The 23949-nt window shown below is 37.8% G+C and overlaps 1 protein-coding gene across 2 annotated transcripts in view; it reads right to left on the reverse strand.

Moving 5' to 3' along the window:
- Nucleotides 1-23949, reverse strand: part of LOC129777142 (1-phosphatidylinositol 4,5-bisphosphate phosphodiesterase classes I and II) — a 339666-nt gene that overhangs the window by 275759 nt on the left and 39958 nt on the right. For both annotated transcript variants that reach the window (XM_055783222.1, XM_055783221.1), the window contains exon 2: nucleotides 5992-6631. In XM_055783222.1, coding sequence (XP_055639197.1) covers nucleotides 5992-6156 — 165 coding nt within the window. In that variant the 5' untranslated portion in view covers nucleotides 6157-6631. The remainder of the gene's footprint in view (nucleotides 1-5991; nucleotides 6632-23949) is intronic.

Consider the following 23949-nt stretch of genomic DNA (forward strand, 5'->3'; position numbering starts at 1 on the left):
ACCTTTTCAGGTTCCTCATGAATATTCTCCGTGAGCGGTTATTAAATTATGTAGAAACCAGGAAGCTCGCGATGCAATAAGCCACGATGTTTTGTAGGTCCGTTTTGTTGTGGACTTGGTTCTCTCTTCGTTAAGCAGGTTAGAGTTAGCGTTTACAGAATCACATCACCTACCGCAGTGAATCCTGATTTTTAACCTATCCCACTAACAAATATCCATGATAAACGTTAGGGAACCACGCTATAGAGGCGACCCTTCAGGCCTTCGGGCGGCGAATATCATACTAACATTCCTTTCCTTCCCCTGGTGACTGTAAGGACGTGGCCGGCGTCGTTATTGACCATTTAAAGCTCGAATCACCGAAAATTGCACAACGAGAATGATTTGCTAGTCCCAAGCGTCATTCTGTGTGTTCTTTGTGCAATTTGGTTGGTTCAGGTCAATCACGGAGAGCAACTACGAATTGTACAGTCTACCCAAGCTCAAGCTCAATAAATAGCAATCTATAACTCTTGAATATTTTATCTTTTGTATGAAATGATTATCATACCATTCCGTTGATCCAAAGCAGAATAGTTAAAGCTTAAAGAAGGAATGGATTCCTCTTTGGAATTACTCAGCAAAAACGGAAAACGGTTGCGACATTCGTACTCCAATAATTATAGAACGCTGCTTTCATCAAAGTGATTTCTTCGATATGGTGACATATCCACTACATCATGATATATGTTTCGTATTTTTCACTCCAAATCCATATTCAATGGCACCCATCTGTATCGAATTATCCATTGATATCACGATTTTCGCTAAATGCTACATTCATTTCGGCCTGCGGAAACGAAATAGAATTGGGCAGATTGCAGCATTCGTACACAAATAATTGTATAATGCTGATTTCATCAATATGATTTCTTTGATATGGAGAAATATTCACTATACAAATATTTCGTATTCTTCACCGTCAAATCCATAGTCAATGGCACCCATCGGTATCAAATTATCATCGACACCACCTTCTTTCAGTTCGGCCTGCAGAAACTTTTCTGAACTCTAATCCATCAAATTTGGTGTCCCTGAAATGGCCGTTGATTATATGCTAAGATACCAAGGTAATAATGATGAAAGCGGAAGAGCGGCTGTTTAAGCACGCTCTCCTCGGATACGACGGGCCAGCTGTATGTCCTTGGGCATGATGTGACGCATTTTGCGTGGATAGCACACACATTGCTATCTTCGAATAGGTCGACTAAACATGTCTCGCTTGCCTCCTGCAGTGCCATAACGGCGGAACTACGGAAGCGCAAGTCGGTTTTGAAGTCCTGGGCGATTTCACTGCTTTTTTACGTGGTGCCTTACCACCGGTAGATTTACGAGCTGTCTGCTTGGTACGAGCCATTACAACGAGCGATATGAATACGATAAGAGTTCTCACGGTACGAGAGTAGAGGTAGCAATGGACGAAAGCAAAGGAAGCGTCATGTTTTATACTCAGACAGGGTGGAACGTAAACCCGACCCCTTTCGATTATATTGTTTTCTTTTTTCGTTTGAGTGCGACCGTCCAGAGCGATTTCCAGAGCGTATGCGAGTTTATATACAGTTCAAAAATCTGTTTTCAAAGCAATTTTAAAGCTATTGAAAAGTTTTCGGGTCAGTAATCAACAATCATATAACTCGTGGAAATTTTTTCTTTCGACTGAAATGATAATCATACCACTCCGTTTAGTCGGAAAAGAGGTATTAACCTTCAAAACCTTACAGTCCAGCGTCACTCTCTCGTTTTCGAAACTTTGAGCTTACACCCCGGTACAAAAATGAAAGATATAGCCCTACGTCAAAATATGTCTAACTAGCTGACCCGGTGAACTTCATCCATCCACAATTGATATTTTCATTTAAATAATTTCGGACATTCAAGTTCCCACAGAAATTATTTTACCTGACGCAAACTAAGACGCATCAAACCTGATATGGACTGTTAAATCCGTTGCTCCGTTCTCGAGTTAAATTGTGAGGAACGGACAACAAATCATTTTTATTTATATAGATTTATTATGTGTTTTATATATTGTATATATTTTATATACTGTATATTTTATATGAAAAATAAAAAAAATAAAAAAATATAATCTAGATATTGAAAATTAAAGTTTTTTGTAAATAAAAAAAAGTACTGTTTTTTTCTCAGTGTATATTTTTTCCTTCTTTGAACATCGATACTCTATAATTCTTTCTACGATACTATTTCAGTATGACTCATAGTTTTTAAGATATAAATCATCAAAGATTTCTCTTACTAAAAGCGATGCGCCCTTTTCAAAAGTTACACTTGAGTCAAAAAATTCCCCATTGCTGGAGAAAACTTATATTTCCTCGAACCCAAACGGAATACAAACTTTCATTCAAATCGAAAATACATGTTTCCAAAATCTGCATTTTTAGGACGAATTCATTTGGAATTGCACTATACTACCTGACGGCAATATTAATTTTTATCACCCAACTGCTGCACGAAACTGCCCTGTGGTTTCGTAACATCAGGCATTGATGAATATGCCCTTGGAAGGATTTTTCGAAATTCTATTTATTTGCCGAGTCACAGTCATTCTAGAAAAGTAGTAGCTAATTTGGTATGATGCCGACTTAAAACTTAAACGCGTTGTTTTACAAAACTACCTTTTTCAAATTTTATATGAATGCATCATCATAAAACTCTGTATCTCATGAGCCAATACACCATCTTTGTACCTACACCCAGGTTCTTTTACGCAGGGGATACGTACCTCGTAATACAAAACCGCGTTAATTCGAAAATCCGCGTTAATTGGAAAAACCGCGTTAATTGGAAAATCCGCGTAAGAAAAACCAGGTCACCTAAAATCTACGTAAGCATCGTGATAGAGTGCTGAACTAATTTCCGTCATAAACGCAAAGTTCCATCGCACTGATTACCGTCATATGCTCTGACGGAGAATGAAGACGAGATTTGAGCGGAGTGAGCGATGTAATATTGCTCTGGTCTTTTTTTACGCGGTACCCGCGTATAAAGAAAAATCCGCGTAAAAAAAACCACGTAAAACACCTCGTAAAAACCGCGTAAAAAAACCTTGGTGTACGTCCACGCAACAATCAGCAGCGATGGAGATCGATTCAAGGTCGGAGTCATGGTCTCTCAAATAACAAAAGTGCTATGAATTTCATTTTGTAAGGCGCCCAAATTCTAAATTTCTAATCATAGGGTGTTAAATGGCCCACCAGAAGTATAATATGCCCATGAGTTGTTTATCTCAGAGACTATAAAGCTCAGAGAAACAGCTTGTATGAATGAGATATTCCATCAATCTATTCACTTCATGCCCACCAGCGAAGAGAAGAAACCGTTTCTCCGGTGAGCGTGTTCTCCCAGTATTCTTGCATTAGTTATCCAGTCCGCGCTCTTGTTTTCCTTGTGTTCCTTCTCTGAGCACATAATATAGATGCCAGATGTGAAGACATGTTTTCGTTTTGAAGACATTTAATTTTGTGAAAACATACTGAGGTCATGTCAAAGTATGTGAAAACAATTGTTTGTGTGATTTATCGAACACGATTTAGAAATATCGTGATGGTTTGCTCATTTTTGTTTATTATGATTACATTCGAGGACATTTATTCGTGCCATGCAGAGATATTTGAAAAAATTATCTGGCATCCCTCACATACAAGCTGTTTCTCTCGTGAGAATGTTTACGGCCGAAGGCGAGCAAATTGCCCCGATCGAGGATATGCCATACTGCCCGATGGTAAGCTGATGCGGAAAGTATCAAATTGAGAATGAAATGAATCCTTTCTTACCATTTTCTTCATCTGATCTATTCACTGGGAACTCGACTCAATAAATATGACCCACAGTTATCGCCACTGAATCGGTTTCAAACAACAAAAACCTTATAGAAATTATGTGAAAAATTACATCGAAAATTGCTCCCAAAGAAAATTATTTTTCTTATTTTTTAAAGCGTGTTAACAAATGTAAAACTTGCATGGTAGGATTCTATCATTGACTAGCACGATTGCATATATCCATTGCATTTCTATTCTTGCTGGTTTATGAGAAAATCAGGCGGGCCCGGCAGGCGCGTTTCAGACACATCTCCTCTATTATTCATAACACAACAATGATCATATCAACTGTATTCGTTGTCCGGTCCTAAGACAAAACATGACAAATGGCTCCTTACTCTTCTTCCCCGTCCAAGCGCGAACTACAGGGATGCCGAACCACTCGAGATGTCAAGTTTCCAAATGAGATAAACTTTCTGAAGACTATTTTTCCACATCCCTAACATACGTTTTCGTATCATATATTCATGGATAGTTTCATTTGTAGTGCAAAATTGTTGCATATATTTTAACAAATTATATTTTTCTATTATGATTTGTCATGAAAACTAGTTGAGAGTATTTACCATGAGCACATTATGTAGAAGGGTATTTTCATATATTATTGGCAACCCTCTAGAATTAATCAATCAGCAGCTGGTCCGTAAATGCCTCCCTATTGTATGATCTTATGGAACAATGGAAGAACAGAGGGAATACTTTTGCGCCTAAATGTCTACTGTGTAATTTACAATTTACAGATACGATGAAACACGTAATATGGACACGATTAATTCCAGCTCTGGTACAGCCAAAATGCTAATGCGCCTAAATAAGCTCACTCTCTTGACCCTTGGATTTAGACAGATATAAATGTTTTTTTTTCTGAACCAAGTGGGAATGGTAAAGTTTCTCTATGGAAAATAGTGACATCAAACGAGAAGAACTCAGTGACCGAATCGAACGATCGATTTAAAAGTGAAACATTAGATATGTAAAAATAGTTCAGAATGTATCAAATATGGTTAAACGAATAGCAAAATAATCACGTAGAACAGAGATGACTCAATGATGCAGCGATAGTAAGACAATTCTTTGATCGCTTAATTGCAGCAAGATTATCCAATTACCATCCTAGATTTAGATAGATCAAGATTGTCTATGTATTCGAGCGTCTCGGCTTTCACGTTCGTACCTTCTTTTCCAAACAGTCCAAGTTAAACAATACATGACAATAAAAAAATAAATAAATATTGAAAACAGAATGAATTATCCCATGAATTATATTAACAGGCCACATATCATGTGGACCAATCACATACCATCATGCAAATGAAAGCATACTGCACAACTAATCTGCCTATTCATTTCCAACTAGTTAGTGCTGTTTGTTTTGCTCCGAGCGAAACTACCGGCCAAGAGTGTGCTCTCAAGAAGATAAGACTCGACGTCGACTCTGTCTATCTGCCTGCCTGCCTGCCTAGTTGGAAGATTTGTTGTGCCAACTTTGCGACAGAAAGTAGCGGAAAAAATAGCAGTTCCATGCCGGAGCAGCAGCGTGTATACTACACCAAGTGCTTCCACTTGGGTAGTGAGGGTCGAGCGAAAAGGGGACAAAGTGACACAGCCCCAGCTGCGCGACTACGGATATAGTTCAAGAGCATCTCTTCCAGGCTTTTAAAAAGCCCCCCTTTTCCTGTCTATATTTATAGTCTTCCGCTGTAACGTGCAACGGGTATCCTGAAGTACTGCAGAGACAGACAGAGAGAGAGAGAAAAAGGATAGAAAAGTGATTACACTTATGCTCTGCGGTGGGATCCTGCACATAGATATGGCTATATTTGGAGCCACATAAAAGGTATATTGCGAGGGGAGTGCTATTTTAAGATACATTTTGTCCCTCCATTATTCTCTCCGTTTGCCATCCAAAGTGTGCTTGACGTATCGATATGAATGCTTAACCGGAGTGGACACGATAAGCTTCTTCGGGACCGGATCGGGTGCACCCCAATTGAACCATTCCGACTTCGATAGCTAACAATCCATGTCGGAATGAAACTTTTCAATAGAATCAACAGCTGGAAATGCAATACGCTTTTGGATCGGACATTCGTCGTGAAACTACTCTTACCTCGTCCCACTTGAGAAACTTCTCGCCATCCTGCAATGCTTTCGGGACATCGATGGTGCCCAATTTTACCGCCGTCGGGTTGACCACGGACTGGGTACTTGTGTTGCGGGGTGACTGCTGCTGTTTGCCGCTTCCGTCGGCGTTCAAAGCTGCCGTTGAAGCCATGGTTTGTTCGTGGTTCGTGGGGAGCACTTAAATATTCCTCCTACATTAACATAGCACAGCACTTACTCAATTAAAACTCACTATCCTCTTATTTTTCCGTTGTTTTCCCCCTCCGCTCGGAGATTCACGCTGCAGCGCGTTTCTAGGGATTATTTTCCCTCGCTCACACGACTTAATAATAATTCAAGATAATTAACATATACCCTCCCACGCGGTCCAGCAGCACAGGAGCCTTCACACATACAACCGGAAAACAGTAACACTCTTCAGCAACGGACACGAGGGACGCGGTCTCGCATTGTAACATTATTCATTTTTAATTAATATTTACACATAACTGGAATCAGTTTCAATTACGATGCGTTCTAGCGCGCGTTTGAGTTGAATGCTGGACTCTTCAGAAACGGAGATACGTGATGATTGGATTGAAGATCTTCTGTGATTGGATTGGCGCTACCTTTCAGTCAGAGGTGATCTGGAAAATAACCAAGAGAGAAAATTGGCGATTGTAAAAAAATTGTGGAACACATATAGAGAAAAATTCGTTTACGAGGGCTGTATGATGTGTACCATCCACAAAAAAACATATCAACTCATTCAAACTTTCAAAATGGTCGTCTTTTAGCTCGGAACTCTTAGCTGAGTGTTTTGTTTCACTCCATGTTTGGAATGATGTTGAGATGTAAAATTTCTTAATATTAAAATCAAATTTTAACACTGCAATTGGAGATGTTATTTTTCCAAGATGCTCATGTACGAAGTTTGATAAAACAGAGAGAGGATCAGGTCAAAATCGACTGTTTTCGGTTAATTTGGCGTGGAATTCATATTCCATATCCAAAATGAAATGGAATTATTAGACAAAAATCTAATATCAACTTAGGTATCACAATACGTAATAAAGTCTTTCCAGTCTTACATCTAGTTGAAGAATCAATGAATTTCTACGAAAACATATTACACAAATAGTTAAAAACTTGAATTATGACATTTTTGAAAATATCATAGACGAAAAGTTCAAGTTCATCATCAATCAAAAGTTCAAGCATACACCCAAATTATTTTTTGCACAAGATACTGATATCCTAATTTATAACGTTAAATTAGCTTAAACAGAAAATGTGCTATATTACCATACTGGTACAGCATTTGTACAACATATTTGTGATAGCAATATAAGAGCAATATGAGAGATCGAAACAAGAGACACATTGCAAATAAGCACCACGCATTAAATTTTTTCGCATACTTTGCCACATAAGCACGGCCCCGAACGAAAAAGGTACAGGTTCACGTTTATGGTCTCCTTTTTATTCCTAGAAAACACTTTCCATATATATAGTAATACATCGAAATCCGGACGTTTAAGCGCTTACGGATATAACTTCAACTACTAAAAATATTGACATATCATAGCATGAAAAATTAGCGTTTAAATTAGGGCTTCATTAGTAGAATACAGTAATTTATGAAAAATGCAAATTCAAGATGGCGGCCGCTACAAAATGGCGAATTACATACTCTCTCAGAACCCCATCAATATGGGTATCAAACGGAAGGGCTTAACTAGTAAAAATGATGAAAAATTTTAATCCAAAATGGCGGCCGCTACAAAATGGCGGATTAAATATCTCAGAACCCCATCAGTATGGGTATCAAACGAAAAGGCTTGACTAGTAGAACACAGTTATCGATGAGGAATGTTAATCCAAAATGGCCGCCACTACAAGATGGCACCATTTTTTTCAAAACCCCATCAATATGGGTATCAAACGAAAGGGAATAACTAGTAGAACACAGTTATTTATGAAAAATGCAAATCCAAAATTTTAAAGAAATTGTTGAATGGTTTGATTGTAGAGAAATATACTCATTATACAGATAACTAGCTGACTCGGCAAACGTTGTTCTGCCATATAATGTATTTCTAGAGAATATTTTGGTTGGTAAAAAACGAATATACTTCGAGAGAGTTTGTATGCTATCGTTCAGTTCTGTCAAATTGATCTAAATGATGATTTTCCCAACGAAACATACATATGCGTACCTCTTATTTTCGAATTTTCCCTTTTTATTTCAAATATCCTTCTTATATGTCAATTTTTTCGAATTTTTCAAATCATCTCAAATATTTTCCAAAGTACTCTATCATTCTAATTTGATTGAAGACAAACTCACAAAATATATGGACGACGTAGATCTGATCAGCCGTTCTCCCGTGATGATGAGTTATACGTACGTGGGAAAAAGTCTCTTTTATATATAAAGATGTGCATAGTCAATTTTTTCGAATTTTTCAAATCATCTCAAATATTTTTCAAAGTACTCTATCAATCTAATTTGATTGAAGACAAACTCACAAAATATATGGACGACGTAGATCTGATCAGCCGTTCTCCCGTGATAATGAGATATACGTACGTGGGAAAAAGTCTCTTTTATATATAAAGATGTACTAAAAACTAAAACATAAAATAAGTGTATGTCGCAGAAATGGGTGCGATATACTATGCTCTAGGGATCATTGAAACACTGCCCATCGACCATTATTTTATTTTTTCAGACAGTCTCAGCTCAATAAAGGCAATCCGCTCAATGAAAGTTGATAAACGCTCATCTTATTTCCTAACAAGAATAAGACATCTATTGAGTGTTTTGGTCGAAAAATTATTCAAGATTACCTTAGCATGGGTTCCCTCTCATTGCTCGATCCCGGGGAATGAGAAAGCGGACTCGCTAGCTAAGGTGGGCGCTTCAGAAGGCACACTTTTTGAAAGGCAAATTGCCTATAATGAATTTTTTCACATTCCTCGTCAGGACACACTCGTTAGTTGGCGTGGTTACACACGATTATCCCTAAGGATTCGACGAGTGCTTGGTTTAAGGGATTGAATGTAGGTCGTGATTTCATTCGCGTGATATCTCGGCTCATGTCCAATCACTACAACCTAAACGCGCATCTCTATCGCATTGGGCTCGCAGCAAACAATCTTTGTGATTGTGGCGATGGCTACCACGACATCGAGCATGTTGTCTGGTCGTGTATCCGGTTCCATGCTGCTCGCTCTCAGCTCTCTAGAGCACTGAGAGCAAAAGGCAGACAATCGGATATCCCCGTCCGGGATATCTTAGGTAGCCGTGATCCTGATCTTCTGCTTCATCTATACCTGATCCTCAGAAACGCCGATCTCAACGTTTAATGATGTTTCCTTCGTTGTGACCCTATTTCATATCCCTCCTATCCGATCTATAAACTTTTACTTAGTCGCGGCAATACATACACACACTCTTTACAGGTACACGGACTAAAGGTTGTGCAGTCTACTGATGATTCAACAAGAGCCAAAGGTTGTACCGCTCATGACAACTCTACACGAGCTGATGATTGCGCCGGCTAGTGACCATTCTATCCTGGATTCCTCGAGTCGAGAAGACGCACCACGCTAAATATGGGGTACATACTAGGGGGGCGTTGCTGATTAATGGTCAGCTGCATCCCAATAGGAAGTATCCCGTGTCGGGCACACGTACAGAGCATTGGAGACAGCAACATCCCAATTACGAGAACACTTGTAATACTAACCTCGAGCCGACCGCGAGTAATCGGTTACATATTACTAACATAGATAATAAGAAAAACTGTCAAAATATTGAACTCCGGCCCCGTCAGGCTAACGCCATATGAGCGTTGATAAAAATATATATTTTGGAAAAAAAAATAAAATAAAATAAAATAAGTAAAAAACAGTTTTTAAGTTCAACGGTGCCATTATGATTAAACATAATAATAATACAGATGATGTACTAAAAGCTTTGAAATAATTAGGCAAGTAGCAGTTAGTAGTTATCACACAACTTTCTCCATTAGGGGGGACCCCTGTCTGGAAGGTGGAAAAATAATTAACTTTCGTGATTTTTTTTCGGACGTAAGGAATAAAGTGGAGTGTATGGGTATTTTGGTTATTGTTTAGGGTATATTTGAAGGTGTATTTTCCATTTTTTGCGTGCACGAATAATGATTATTACGCTGTTGACAGCTGGATGTGTAGATCCTGCCTGAAAATTGGTACCTCGCTGGCGGTATCGGTTTTGAAGCAACGGGGTGTCGCAGAACGAATCCCAATGAATATTTTGATACTTTAGGACAGGGGTTCTCAAACTATTTTAGGCAAGAGACCCCTTTTTCAGAATGAAGTCATACCTCAGACCCCTATAGCCAAATTTCTTTGAAAGTCCTATCTTCAGTTCTTTTTTCTACTGAATAACTATCAATTTATAAACATCGCAGTTAGTTAAATGAATAAAGTTGACATTATTTTCTCGTAGAGGCGATCTGTGTTAAAAGTTAGTGTTAAAAGTCACAATAACACAGAAAAAAAAATTCTCATCATATTCATCAAAATAAATAGACATGAATTCCGGTGAATATCATGTGTAATTAATAATTATAAATACAAATTACATACAAATTATAAAAACATTCAAATCAAAAACCAATCTATCCGCAACTACAAAAATATCAAAATACGTCATCAATATTTATTAATTAAAGTCTTAAATCTCCGCGTTCCTGATTTTCAAATGGTTCCTTCGGTTCCGGGTTGTTTGTAGCGATACTGAACCCTTTTTAGACAAAGAATAATGATGGAAAAATGAGAAAATATTTTCAGTAATGTCCCACATCGCAGGATACAGTGTTTCTATGTAGCATTATAACCAGAACATATGAAAACCTTGATTGTACTCCTGCTTGGGCTCCTCATCTGTGCTGATGATAAACAACTTTTCTCATTCCATGGCTGTGATAGAGTACGGTTTTATTATCTATTGAGCAATTTGAATTTTTTTGAGATTCATAAACATCTTAGTAAAATCTTTGTGTAATGCGTCCAAGTGAGTAACATATGGTAATATAATATGGTCTTGAAACTTTTGTGATAATTTTAACAAATGCGGAAACTGTAACTATTCTACTCTGCTCAATTTTTGTTTTCAAAGTTTTGTCAGAAGGGCCGATATTATTGATATTGTTTCAATCAAGTTGCCAAGCTGAAACACACACACTTCAAAAAAGCTGAAAATCTTGCTGAGCAAGATCCTCTGGGTGGTCAGCGAACTTCAACGTGTTGAAGTAACCGAGTAAAGATTTCGTCGTTTTTCTTATATAGCTCATATAGCATATAATCGAGTGTTCAAAGAGTTACTTTGAAGCTTTTTGATAGCACTTATCTTCAATAAAAAAAGACTAATGCGATCTAAGGCTCATATCTTTTTGCTACTAAATGCAGTCTGTGAATCACGCAGTCAATGACCAGCACCTCACGCAGATGTATTTTTGAGTGAGCTGTACAACCACGAAGATGACCAACCATACCTTCATATATGTATAGTGTATGCAAATATATGCAAACATCATTTCATGGCACATATTTTCACCTTTAACCCTTTGTGGTCGGAATTTATTTCCCTTGAAAGAGATCCTCTTATCTCTCAACGCTGATGATATTTTGTTTATACCGAGTACCGTTATCTGTTATTAATAGAAACTCCGTACACATTCGTACAAAAGTTCACCAGACATTAAAATTCGATCATAAAAAATTAATATATTACTTCGTTGAAAAAAGTAATTAGTATAATTCTTTGCTGTGGTGGCTGAGAGCAGACAAACGACCGCAAAGGGTTAATATATCGAACATACCCTAACAACAGAGCTTTATTGCTGGATTTTGTAGACTCGTCCAGCTGGAGAGAAAATCTGTTGGTCTATAATAAATTAAATAACATTTTTCCCTCCTCGCGACCCATCTTAAGCAGAGCCATGCAATTTCACTTCAATTGACACATTGTCACTCAATAATGAATATCACTTCACCTTCATACAGTCTGGTTCCGCTCCACGTCCATTCCATTCATTCTTCAAAGCGAAGCGAAATTATCAAATCATCAAATATCGTACGCTCAAACACATTATCTTGAACGAACATGTTTTCGTCTTTTTACTTGCCGAATTTGTCATCCTGTACTTTTTGTACTTTTTTCTTTCCATTTTGCGCATGCTCATCGTCTTGTTGAGTTGTACAGCAACAATACTTTCTAATAAAATATTAGTCCTTTTTCTGGTTCACGTAATACAACTTATGCAGCATCTAAAATATTTAAAATAAGAATTTGTGTTATTTCATAGGGGTCGAATTTCAAGCCTCGTCGACCCCCAAAATCAATTTTCGTTTCTTTCGACCCCTAGGAAACCGAAATCTACCCCAGGGGTCGATATCGACCACTTTGAGAAACCCTGCTTCAGGACAATACCTTAAGCGCCACATAGAGATTTTTGGAAATTCGGAAATTTGCCAAAATGGCGACCGTTTTTGTTAAAAATGAGTTATTTGTCATGAAAAATCGCCGTTTAGAAGCTCATAAAAAATTTAAAAAAATGAGATATCAAAATATAGCTATGTAACGCTTTAGATAATTCATTTTAACATGTTGATAAAAAATTTCAACCGAATCGGTCGGGTAAATCCTGAGATATTAATACCACCAGTTGAAAAAACAGGGTTTCGAGAAAAACGCGTTTAAAAATTCATACAGCAATACTATATCCCTTGAGGTTTCTTTATACTTTCGGCTGTAACTTTCCAACGAAATTAAATACCCAAAAATGCTTTTAGGACAACATTTCTGAGGGGATAAGCTGGGGAAGGTGCAAAAAACAAAAAACAAAAATTCGATTTTTTCGATTTTCCAGACCGGGGTCACCCCTTAATCCAGGGCATGAGACTAAAATAAAATATATGGCGCCATTTTGTGGTAGCAGCCATTTTGGATTTGCATTCTTCATAAACAACTGTGTTCTAATAGTCAATCCCTTTCGTTTGATACTTATATTGATGGGGTTTAGAGAAAATATGAAATCTGCCATTTTATAGCGGCCGCCATTCTGGATTTTCATGACCATGAAATACGCAGTTTTATAATGACTGCAGAGATAAAGATGTGTTCCAAATTTCAGATCAATCGGTCAACAGGAAGGGAGATAAATTTTATCAATATGGGACAGCGCTACAGACAAAGTGACAAAGTTAACCACGTACATACAAAAGGGTCATATAATCGACCCCGTTCTGTATACCGAAGAGTTTTGTGGTTTCCCGGATCAAAAATCTTTGCTCCACACTCCATACTTTTATTCCGGACATGGGTTTGTGAAATTCACATTGATTTTTGATTTAATACATTTTTTTTTTGTTAACAGCTAGGTACTATGTTTGACACTAAACTAAATTGACACAATAATAACTATCAGTCACATTAATCCAACATGCAAAAATGTCATGGTTTTAGCATAATATTGAATGTAATGAAAAAGTGTCCGGATAAAAAAAGCGTCCGGATTCAGAAGCAGCACTGTACTTTTAAGACCCATCTTCATTCTATAATGTGGTGTAATATTCTCATTTATTTATACAACAGTGCCAGTGGCTATGTGGATGGGGTAGTCTTGTAAAACTGCCTTTCATTCTAGCCGTCATTGGTTCAATCCCTGATTGGCATCGTTCGGACTTTTTTTTGGGTACGTTTCCAAGCAGATTTTCAGTCTGGGAAAAAGAGAGAGCTGCCATACATACAAACATTTTAAATCTCTTGAAATGTGCTTTTATTGGTTAATTTCACCCTTCAATACACGAAAAAGCACTTTTTCTGCCGAAGATGATATGTTCTCTGCCAACGCTAGTTTGGGTGTACCATTGCGCATACAGATACAGGGTGGGCCATTTAAAGTGGAAGGATTTGTTTTTGCAATAGCAAAGTAAAGAAGTGGAATTTTAAATTTTTTTTTGAAATTCATTTATTTTGGTCCAAGGAGATTTGTTCTAACTACTTTTTGATTATGATATCTCGTAAATGACCGCCTCTGGCCTTGACCGCAAAATGTGCCCTTTTTTCGGCATTTTCCATCACTTTGCCCAATGTTTCGGCCGATATGGCAGCAATTTCTTGTCGGATATTGTCTTTCAGCGCAGCCAGGGTCCTTGTTTTACCAGTGTATACCTTGGATTTTAAATATCCCTATAAAAAAAAGTCAGGAGGCGTCAAATCAGGTGATCTCGGTGGCCAGTCATAATCGCCGTTTTTCGATATTAATCTTCCGGGGAACTGGCTCGAACGGCATCAATATTCTCGTCGAAACGTCTTGGTCGTTGTCTGGACAGATGACTGGCATTACCAACACTACCAGACGATATAAATTTGGCATATAATCGACGTATAGTGTTGTCTCCAGGCGATGTTTTAACTTTATTTTTATTTTTCCACGCACGTTTAGTTAACACAATTGAGAAGTTATTTTGAATGTACAGCTGAACAATTTCAGCGCGTTGTTTAGGTGTGTATTGTTCCATGGTTAAAATTGTACTGAAATGACGCTTCCAACGCGGTATGACATTTGTTAAAAAAAAAAAGTTATGGGGTTGCCAGATGCTTCCACTTTAAATGGCCCACCCTGTATATAAGACGGAATTTTAAAGGAAATTGAGATTGAACTTGAGCATGGGCGAACTGTACACTTCGTAGTTGCTCTCCGAGATTGAACTGAACCATGGAAAACAACTATTAAAATCTTTGGGGGCTTTGGACTCTCTGCTCTGGTTCTGAATAGTTTCAGGTTCTTTCTCGGAGATGCTACTATATAGAGATCCATCATTTGTAGGCGAAGTTGAAAGACGACATCAAAAAGACAATTAACGAAAAAACAATAAATAAAATTAAATAAATTCAACGAAAATGATACAAATTTAATAATTGAATGTGTGAAAAAAATGCAAAATAGGTTCATGCAAATTAATGCGAGTACAGGAATTGAAGACGAGATGTAGGAAGTCATTAAAAAAGATACAATAAATTCAACGAAAGAGATAAAAATGAGATGTCGAGAAAATAACACAGAATTTGAACAGTAGACTGGATCAAGATATTATGGAATCGCGTGACTGACAGACACTTCAAAGATGTTGACAACATTATAAAATCGTAGTAACAATTAAATTAAACTATTTAACACAGCACCGAGCAAACCCTCCCTTGGATCTCAAGAATGGCACTACCCACCAAATTTTTAGAAGTGTCAAATGAAATGTGTGCCAGCATTGACAATTTGGTTGTATGGTGACCATTTTCCTGCTCTCTTAATTCTAGCATTTTGGCGCCATTTTTTATTTTCATTGCTTCAAAAAAGAAATAGATAGACTTATGAACTGTACGGAAAATGAGTTAAATGTTTGTGTAGATATCGAAAAATTAACAAACTAGGCAATTTTGATTGCTTATGGCCCTCAAAACAAGTTATATAAAAAAACGATTAAAAAGCAGCACTGGCTGGAATGCAGCAATTCAATATGAAATTTTCTTGTGCACTATAATCTAACCGTGTTCCACCGTGTAGCAGGTTGTTTGCCATTTTCAAATATGCACATGAATTTAAACAACAAGTTTATAATTTGTCCAGAATAAAAATCACAGAAAACATAGACAATCAAAGCCTCGTATAATCACTTCCCGCACCTGTTCTATTTCCGAGTGGCACTCATCAAAAGATAAACCTTTTCTCAGCGCATGACACTCTAGGCGAATCCGCCTTTTGTTCCAACACACAACAAATGATTCAACTTCCACGTCTTATCACGGATTATCAAATAACTTGTAATCTACTTCACAAGCTGTCCAAATTGCTGCTGCCTTCCCCGTACCGTAGTGTCATTGCCCTCCCTTCTGGAGCTCTGGAGCAGATACGGGATGGTCTTATCGCTGTCGTGCTGAGCTGCCCATCATCCAAAAACGGGGCTCACCAAGATACGGCAGCAGCAGGAGCAGCTAGGGACAACAAAGGTTATTCAAGAATTTAATCAAATTTCGTTTGAGATTCTTGGGTGCGAGAGCGAATATTTACAGCCTCAAAGACAATTTGGTTATGGCTGGCTGGTGACGATCTTTGTGGATAATTGAATTTTCGTTGGGACATTCCCTGAATTTTGTCCCGCTACCGTGTATCTCACAAATCAAAGTTTTTGAGTTCTGGAATAATCAATATCGTTCGGGATAGGGAGAGGCTCACTTGTGTTCCAGTCAGAGCATTCGAAGAACGGAGAGAAAAAATTATCAAAGCCACCTGCATTGAAAAAAATGTCACAATAAGAAGGGATCACGTACGCAGATCTGACTTAATCTGATACCCCAACCTTCTAATTTCTAGATCTGACATGCGGAATCTCGTGGGAAAAAAACATATACTGTGCGACTGATAGATGAAATCGTCCGACAGACAGAGTCTTATTTTCCAATAATGTTATGAACCCAAGACTAATGGCCAAGACTGTTTGCCAGAATTGGATAAAACATGTTACGATTCTTCGGCTGTGAAAAGATAGACGACACAGAAAACATATGTCACATAAAGCGGTATAGGAAAAACAAAATGAAAACGCCATTTCGGGACTCTTTTGAGAGTTAGACCAAAAGGTTATTTTAATTTAATGTGCAACGTTATGGAAAAACCTTCGAAAATGTAGTTCAAAACCATAGGAGCCAAATAGACATGACATATTCGTCATAACGTAATCTTATTCATTGGCAATACTGGATTTATCAGCTCGAAAAGCAAATATTGTTTCTCCAACTTTAGTCCAAGTTTGATTCTGCCATTAGAGGTTCCTGCTGCAACATTATGTAAGTAAAACGATGAAATTTTTACTCGGTTAATTCTACATGCTGAAGTTCGCTGGCTATCAAGAGTCTCTCGCGAGCTATCAAGAGCTTTGAGGCACAGAATTTTGTGCTCCCGTGGCCGAGTGGTTAGCGTCATAACTAACATGCCGGGTGTTCGGGTTCGATTCCCGTTCTGGTCGGGGGAATTTTTCGTCAAAGAAATTTCCTCCGACTTGCACTGTGATCACGCGTATTCTAGAGCTTGCCACTCAGAATGCATTCAAGGCGTGTTATTTGGCATAGAAATCTCAACTAAGTACTAATATAAATGACGCAAGTAATACTACGCTGAGACGGCGAAGTTCCTCTAGGAACGTTAGTGCCATTGAAGAAGAAGAAGAAGAAGGCACAGAATTTTAGAAAATAAAAATATCCATGTTGTACAGAAATTTTATATCATTCAAAATTTAAAAAAATTGATGTGTTGTCATATGATGATAAACCTTGCCAACGCAATCGAATATATTTCTGAGATTTGCTAATGGTGTTGCCAACTACTTTGAACAAGAAGGTTCCGAAAAAAATATTGAAAATTAATATTTCTAGGTGGGTCAAAAAATGTCCCACCATGCGTTAATACGCATCAAAAAGGTGGAACATTTTTAATACCACCGTGCCTCAAAGGGTTACAACAAAATTAATAATATCGGCCTTTGTAAATAAACACATCTTTTATAAACTAAGAGAATTTTAACGATTTCCACATCTGTCAAAATTATCTCAAAAGCTTCAAGACGATTCAAGACGTTACACAAGCATTTTACTAATAGATTTAAGGATCTCCTTAATTTATAAATTTCTCAATGTACAGGGTTTTCCATTTCGGGCTTCCGAAAGTATACAGCCCTGCGCTGACAACCGTTTGACGTAGCTGTCAACCAAGAGCACACAATCGCTAATGTAGTGCGTAAATTCGAACAAACTGGATCCGTAGCGGATATTGTGAAACCTGTGCATCATCGTAATGTGCGTTCGGCCGAAAATATTGCTACTGTTGCTGCCAGTGTGGAGGATGACCCGAATGTTTCGATTCCACGGCGTGCTCAGCAATTGGGCTTGTCAAACACATCATTGTGGCGAATTTTGCATTTGGACTTGCACCTACATCCATATAAAGTCCAACTGGTACAAAAATTAGAGTGTGGTGACCATGGAATGCGTCGGGCATACGTCGATTGGGTGAACGAACAACAGCAGCAAAATGCTGAATTTTCGCATCAAATTTTCTTCAGCGATGAGGTACATTTCGAGCTCGGTGGCTATGTGAACACCCAAAATTTCCGTATATGGGGCTCAGAAAATCCACACGTGATTGTTGAGAGGCCATTGCATCCGCCAAAAGTCACTGCTTGGTGCGCATTATGGTCTGGTGGAGTCATTGGGCCGTATTTCTTTGAAAATGAGGACGGCGAGACGGTAACTGTGAATGGTGAGCGCTATGGCCGCATGTTAACCGATTTTTTTTGCCACAAATTGAAGATATGGATACGGATGACATGTGGTTTCAGCAGGACGGCGCTACGTGCCACACAACACGACCGAACATGGCCATATTGCGAACGAAATTTGAGGGACGCATAATTTCGCGTTTTGGTGATGCCAATTGGCCGTCCAGATCATGCGATTTGAACCCGCTAGACTTTTTTTTTGTGGGGTTATGCGAAAGACCGTGTCTATGCCTACTCACCGCAAACTCTTGAACATTTGAAAGACAACATTCGTGAAGTTATGACCGAGATACCGCCCCATATGTGCCGAAAAGTCATCGAAAATTACCTGTTCCGGATCAAGGTGTGCGAGGATGCCCTAGGTGGACATTTGAATGATGTTATATTTCACACATAATGGCATAAACCAAACTTTAATTTGAAATAAAAGTTTCATTGAAATTCGAATTCTAAGTGTGTTTTGTTTCAATTTACTTTCGGAATTTAAAGTTGGAAAACCCTGTATAATAAATCCTTACAAAACCACAGCCAAGAGAGAAGCTAGTGTGCCAATATCTTATGGATAAACCGTTTGAAAATCAACGAAGGCGGAGATTTAAGGCTCCAACTCACCAATATTGAAGCGGATTTAGATAGATCGGTAATAAATTACCAGGTTCATCCATCGCACATTTTTATATACTTTACAATTTTAATGTTTTTTATATGTATGACCTACTTAAGTACTTGTATGTATTTGTATAAATATTTATTAACTACACCTAATATACTGAATTTTATGTTTATTTATTTTGTTGAATTTCGATGAGAAAACTAGAGATGTAATCTTCAAAGAAATTTCGCTATAGACAGTGGAGTCTCGTCCGCCTGTTCAAACTGTTCGGTCGACAATGTCAGAAAAAAAAAGCTTTTATTATTCCACATTTGCAACGTTTCGGTGTCTTCACGGAGAACATTCAATTTAAAAACAAGAAGGTACGAAGAGCCTTAAGCCCATATAAACGCAAAATAGGAGCGTTTGTTTTTGGGGTCGTCCGAAAAGCACTCCTTTAGTTTACACATTGTTTCAATGACATCTTTAATTATCACAAATTGTGATTAACCAACAAGTTAGTCGCCATTGAATTTTCCACGACCATCCTCAATATACGTATAGTAACTGTGAAATAAGTCAACGATCTTAATAAATTTATTCCGTCTAATATAATATTTCGGCAGAAGTTGTACAAAGTCTAGAATTAAACTCAATGTGAACAACAAACATGCTATCCCTTACAAAGTAATAAGCAATAACATTTTGTCGTCTGTTATTGAATAAATAATTTCGTCAAAAAAGCATCCTTCGAATTCAGAAAACCCTCAATAAGTAACAGCGCTAGAATGTGCTTGTTTGGAAAGACGTGTTTCCTTGAATGCGCACTATTTTACATTTTTAAAAAACCACTAGCTGACCCGGCAAACTTCGTCCCGCCAAAAAATAATTTTTCGTTATCACATTCACGTTTTCTTACTAAGCGCACATTCATGGATCCAATCGAAGAACTGTTCATTGATTGATCTTATAATCTACCCTTTGAGATAACCCTTTACTAGAAATTTCCTAGTACTCCTACCAAAACTCTTCTTTATAATATCAGACTATTCACAATTCTCGAAGATTTGTCAACCACTTTGCAAATAACATGTTTCTCCGTTACAATTAATGTTTGATACAGAAAATATGATAGAATAAAGATCCATTTTTTATATAGATAGAAGAAGATATACCAGTGCGTTTTATCACATTAAAATCCATTTCCATTTTCGAACAAATATCAATTTCGTTAGCGCAAACATCAAATGGACTAACAACGTTTGTCACTATGTAATTGTTGAACATATGCGAATTTCATAATTTTCCTAATTTTCCTAATTTTCCTAATTTTCCCATTTTCCTTCAGAGTTTTTCGAAAATTTTCTATTATCATGTTTGGTTTAAATATGTGTATTATTTTTACTGGACTCCCTCTCCCTCTCCATTTCAGAGGAGAGAGGGGTGTCATACCATCATAGAAACATTTCTCCTATCCATAAACCCTCACATCCATAATTTTGCTCCATTTGATTAATTAGTTCTCGAGTTATGAAGAAGTTTGTGTTTCATTTGTAAGGCAGCCCCCTTGCTTTTAGAGAGGAGGAAGGATTGTCAAACCACCATATAAACAATTATTGCCCCCTAAATCCTCCTTATGCCAAATTTATTTCCGTTTGCTTGTTTAGTCCATGAGTTATGCAGTTTTTTTTCGTTTGTATGGCAGCCCTCTACTTAGAGAGGAGGGAAGAGGTATGTAACTCCCATAGAAACATTTATTGCACCCTAAAACCTCCACCTCCACATTTGGTTCCATTTGCTTGATTAGTTTTCGAATTATACAGAAATTTGGGTTTCATTTGTATGGCAGCCAGCCTCTAGAGAGGGGGCAGAAATGACAATTCACCATAGACACGTTTTATGCCCCCTAAAATCTCCACATGCTAAATTTGGCTCGATTTGCTTGATTGGTTCTCGAGTGATGCAGAAATTTGTGTTTCATTTGTATGGTAGCCTCCCTTAGTGAGGGGGGAAAATGTCGAAGAGAGAGGGGAGGAGTTTCTATTCATCAGAGTTCTCGAACAAGCATGAAATCCAAGATCTGAGATGTGTGTTCTAAATGATGACTCCTGGTCGCAGGTTTTTACTTGCTGGATATATTTTCAGATCAAAATACAAGCACCAGTTTTACATCATATCGGGTTTGTATATGATTCTATATCTGATATACCGATTATATTCTTTACATATCCGTACTCCAGACTTCTTATTCAGATTCTATATTATAGAATACAGGGTCTTTAAGATTAAACGCTCACGCAACAAATTTTAATAACTTCTACAAAAGTGAATCGATTTTTATTTTTAAAAAACAGGAAGTGGGTTATATCTATGGTATAACCGCAAGGGTGACGTAGGACTATCGTTGATTTAGAAATCATTTGTTTGAAGTTGAATCTGAATTCATTCTGAATGAATGAATATTTGGAGAACTTCGAAAACGAGAGCGTTACGTTGGAGGCACAAGGTTTTATGCATCCAATATTGAATACGGAAATATCCTACTGATGGGGAAGAATAATCTTCAGAAGCTATCCTGTTAATTGCGATTGATTGAAAAATCACAAAGCCAAATTTATTTGGTCACAGTGTTACATGGATAGAAACCATTAAAATAAACTCTCTCACATGAATGTATTTTTAAATTCCCAGAGGAACTGGCAGATTATTTTCAGTAACGATTAGATATTTCCACATTTTCCTCGATACTGGAAGCCCACCAGTGGTTAATGCTAACTCGATAACCATCTGTTAATAGCACTTGATTGAACCATATTTGGTCACAGTGTTACATGGATAGAAAACATTAAAATAAACTCTTTCACATGAATGTAATTTTAAATTCCCAGAGGAACTGACAGATTATTTTCAGTAACGATTAGATATTTCCATATTTTCCTCGATACTGGAAGTCACCTTCTCTTCTCCTGAAGGATCGGCTTCTCTGTGCTCCTCACAGCTTCAAACAAACTGCTTGCGTTTCAGGGCAGATCTCGATCCTTCGCCGTCCAGCACCCTCAGCAACGATGTTGTCTTGTCGATGTCCTCACGAAAAATGAATGCGTCTCACCACCAGAATATCGCTTAAGTATGCTTTTTGTGCGTGATTGATCCGAGAGAAGGCGTGGTTTACGATGGCAATTTGGAAGGCAAACTAGAGGGGAATGAACTCTCTGAGCTCGGAACTTTCGGCGACTGAGCAATAATCGATTGCGGGCGCATACAATATTGGATACGGAAATATCCTACTGATGGAGAAGAATAATCTCCAGAAGCTATCCTGTTAATTGCGATTGATTGAAAAATCACAAAACCAAATGTATTTGGTCACAGTGTTACATGGATAGAAAATATTAAAATAAACTCTTTCACATGAATGCATTTTTAAATTCCCAGAGGAACTGGCAGATTATTTTCAGTAACGATTAGATATTTCCACATTTTCCTCGATACTGGAAGCCCACCAGTGGTTAATGCCAACTCGATAACCACCTGTTAATAGCACTTGATTGAAACATATTTGGTCACAGTGTAACATGGATAGAAAACATTCAATTAAACTCTTTCACATGAATATATTTTGAAAATTCCCAAAGGAACTGGTAGATTATTTTCCAGCAATGATTAGATCTTTCCGGAACTTTCTCGATGCTGAATGGCATCCTAACGGAAAGAGTTCTGCGCGTGTATGTGTCGATCCTTCGCCGTCCACCTCCTCCAGCACGTTAGGTAACGATGTTGTCTTGTCGATGTCCTCACGAAAAATGAATGTGTCTCACCACCAGAATATCGCTTAAGTATGCTTTTTGTGTGTGATTGAATCGAGAGAAGGTGTGGTTTACGATGGCAATTTGGAAGGCAAACTAGAGGGGAATGAACTCTCTGAGCTCGGAACTTTCGACGACTGAGCAATAATCGATTGCGGGCGCATACAATATTGGATACGGAAATATCCTACTGATGGGGAAGAATAATCTTCTGAAGCTATCCTGTTAATTGCGATTGATTGAAAAACCACAAAACCAAATGTATTTGGTCACAGTGTTACATGGATAGAAAACATTCAATTAAACTCTTTCACATGAATATATTTTGAAAATTCCCAAAGGAACTGACAGATTATTTTCAGTAACGATTAGTTATTTCCACATTTTCCTCGATACTGGAAGCCCACCAGTGGTTAATGCCAACTCGATAACCACCTGTTAATAGCACTTGATTGAAACATATTTGGTCACAGTGTTACATGGATAGAAAACATTCAATTGAACTCTTTCACATGAATATATTTTGAAAATTCCCAAAGGAACTGGCAGATTATTTTCAGTAACGATTAGATATTTCCACATTTTCCTCGATACTGGAAGCCCACCAGTGGTTAATGCCAACTCGATAACCACCTGTTAATAGCCGCGCGTGTATGTGTGTGTGTAGCGATGTCTTCCCAGGGAACCGTTTGTGGCATCACTCTCCTCCTGATAGATTCCCTTCTGGCCTAGGGTGCACAAACAGGCTCTTGGTGACACCGTTCATCCGCGCTTTCATGAAAAATAAAGAGCTTCACCGCAACAGCGACAACATGCTCCAATCGCTGTTCAATTAGAACTGAGTGGATTTCCGAGCGCCGCTCGCTTATATACCGATTGGTGATTTCAATAGCCTGTTTTGAAAGCAATTTTAAGACTATTGAAACAAGTTTTTGGATCAAAAAGTAACAAGTATATAACGCGTAGACATTTTATCTTTCGAATGAAGTGTTTATCATACCATTTCGTTCAGTTGTTTAGGAGCTATTAACGCTCAAAATCTCGGTCTCCGGCGTAACGCTTTCGTTTTCAAAACTTTGATTTTACACCCCGGTATAGAAATGAAAGACGTAGTCCTACGTCAAAACGAAAATAATGCTTATTTTAGGACATTTTCGATGTGACTACCCTTTCTTCGATAACA

Source organism: Toxorhynchites rutilus, chromosome 3, assembly GCF_029784135.1.
Source record: "Toxorhynchites rutilus septentrionalis strain SRP chromosome 3, ASM2978413v1, whole genome shotgun sequence".
Classification (NCBI taxonomy): domain Eukaryota; kingdom Metazoa; phylum Arthropoda; class Insecta; order Diptera; family Culicidae; genus Toxorhynchites; species Toxorhynchites rutilus.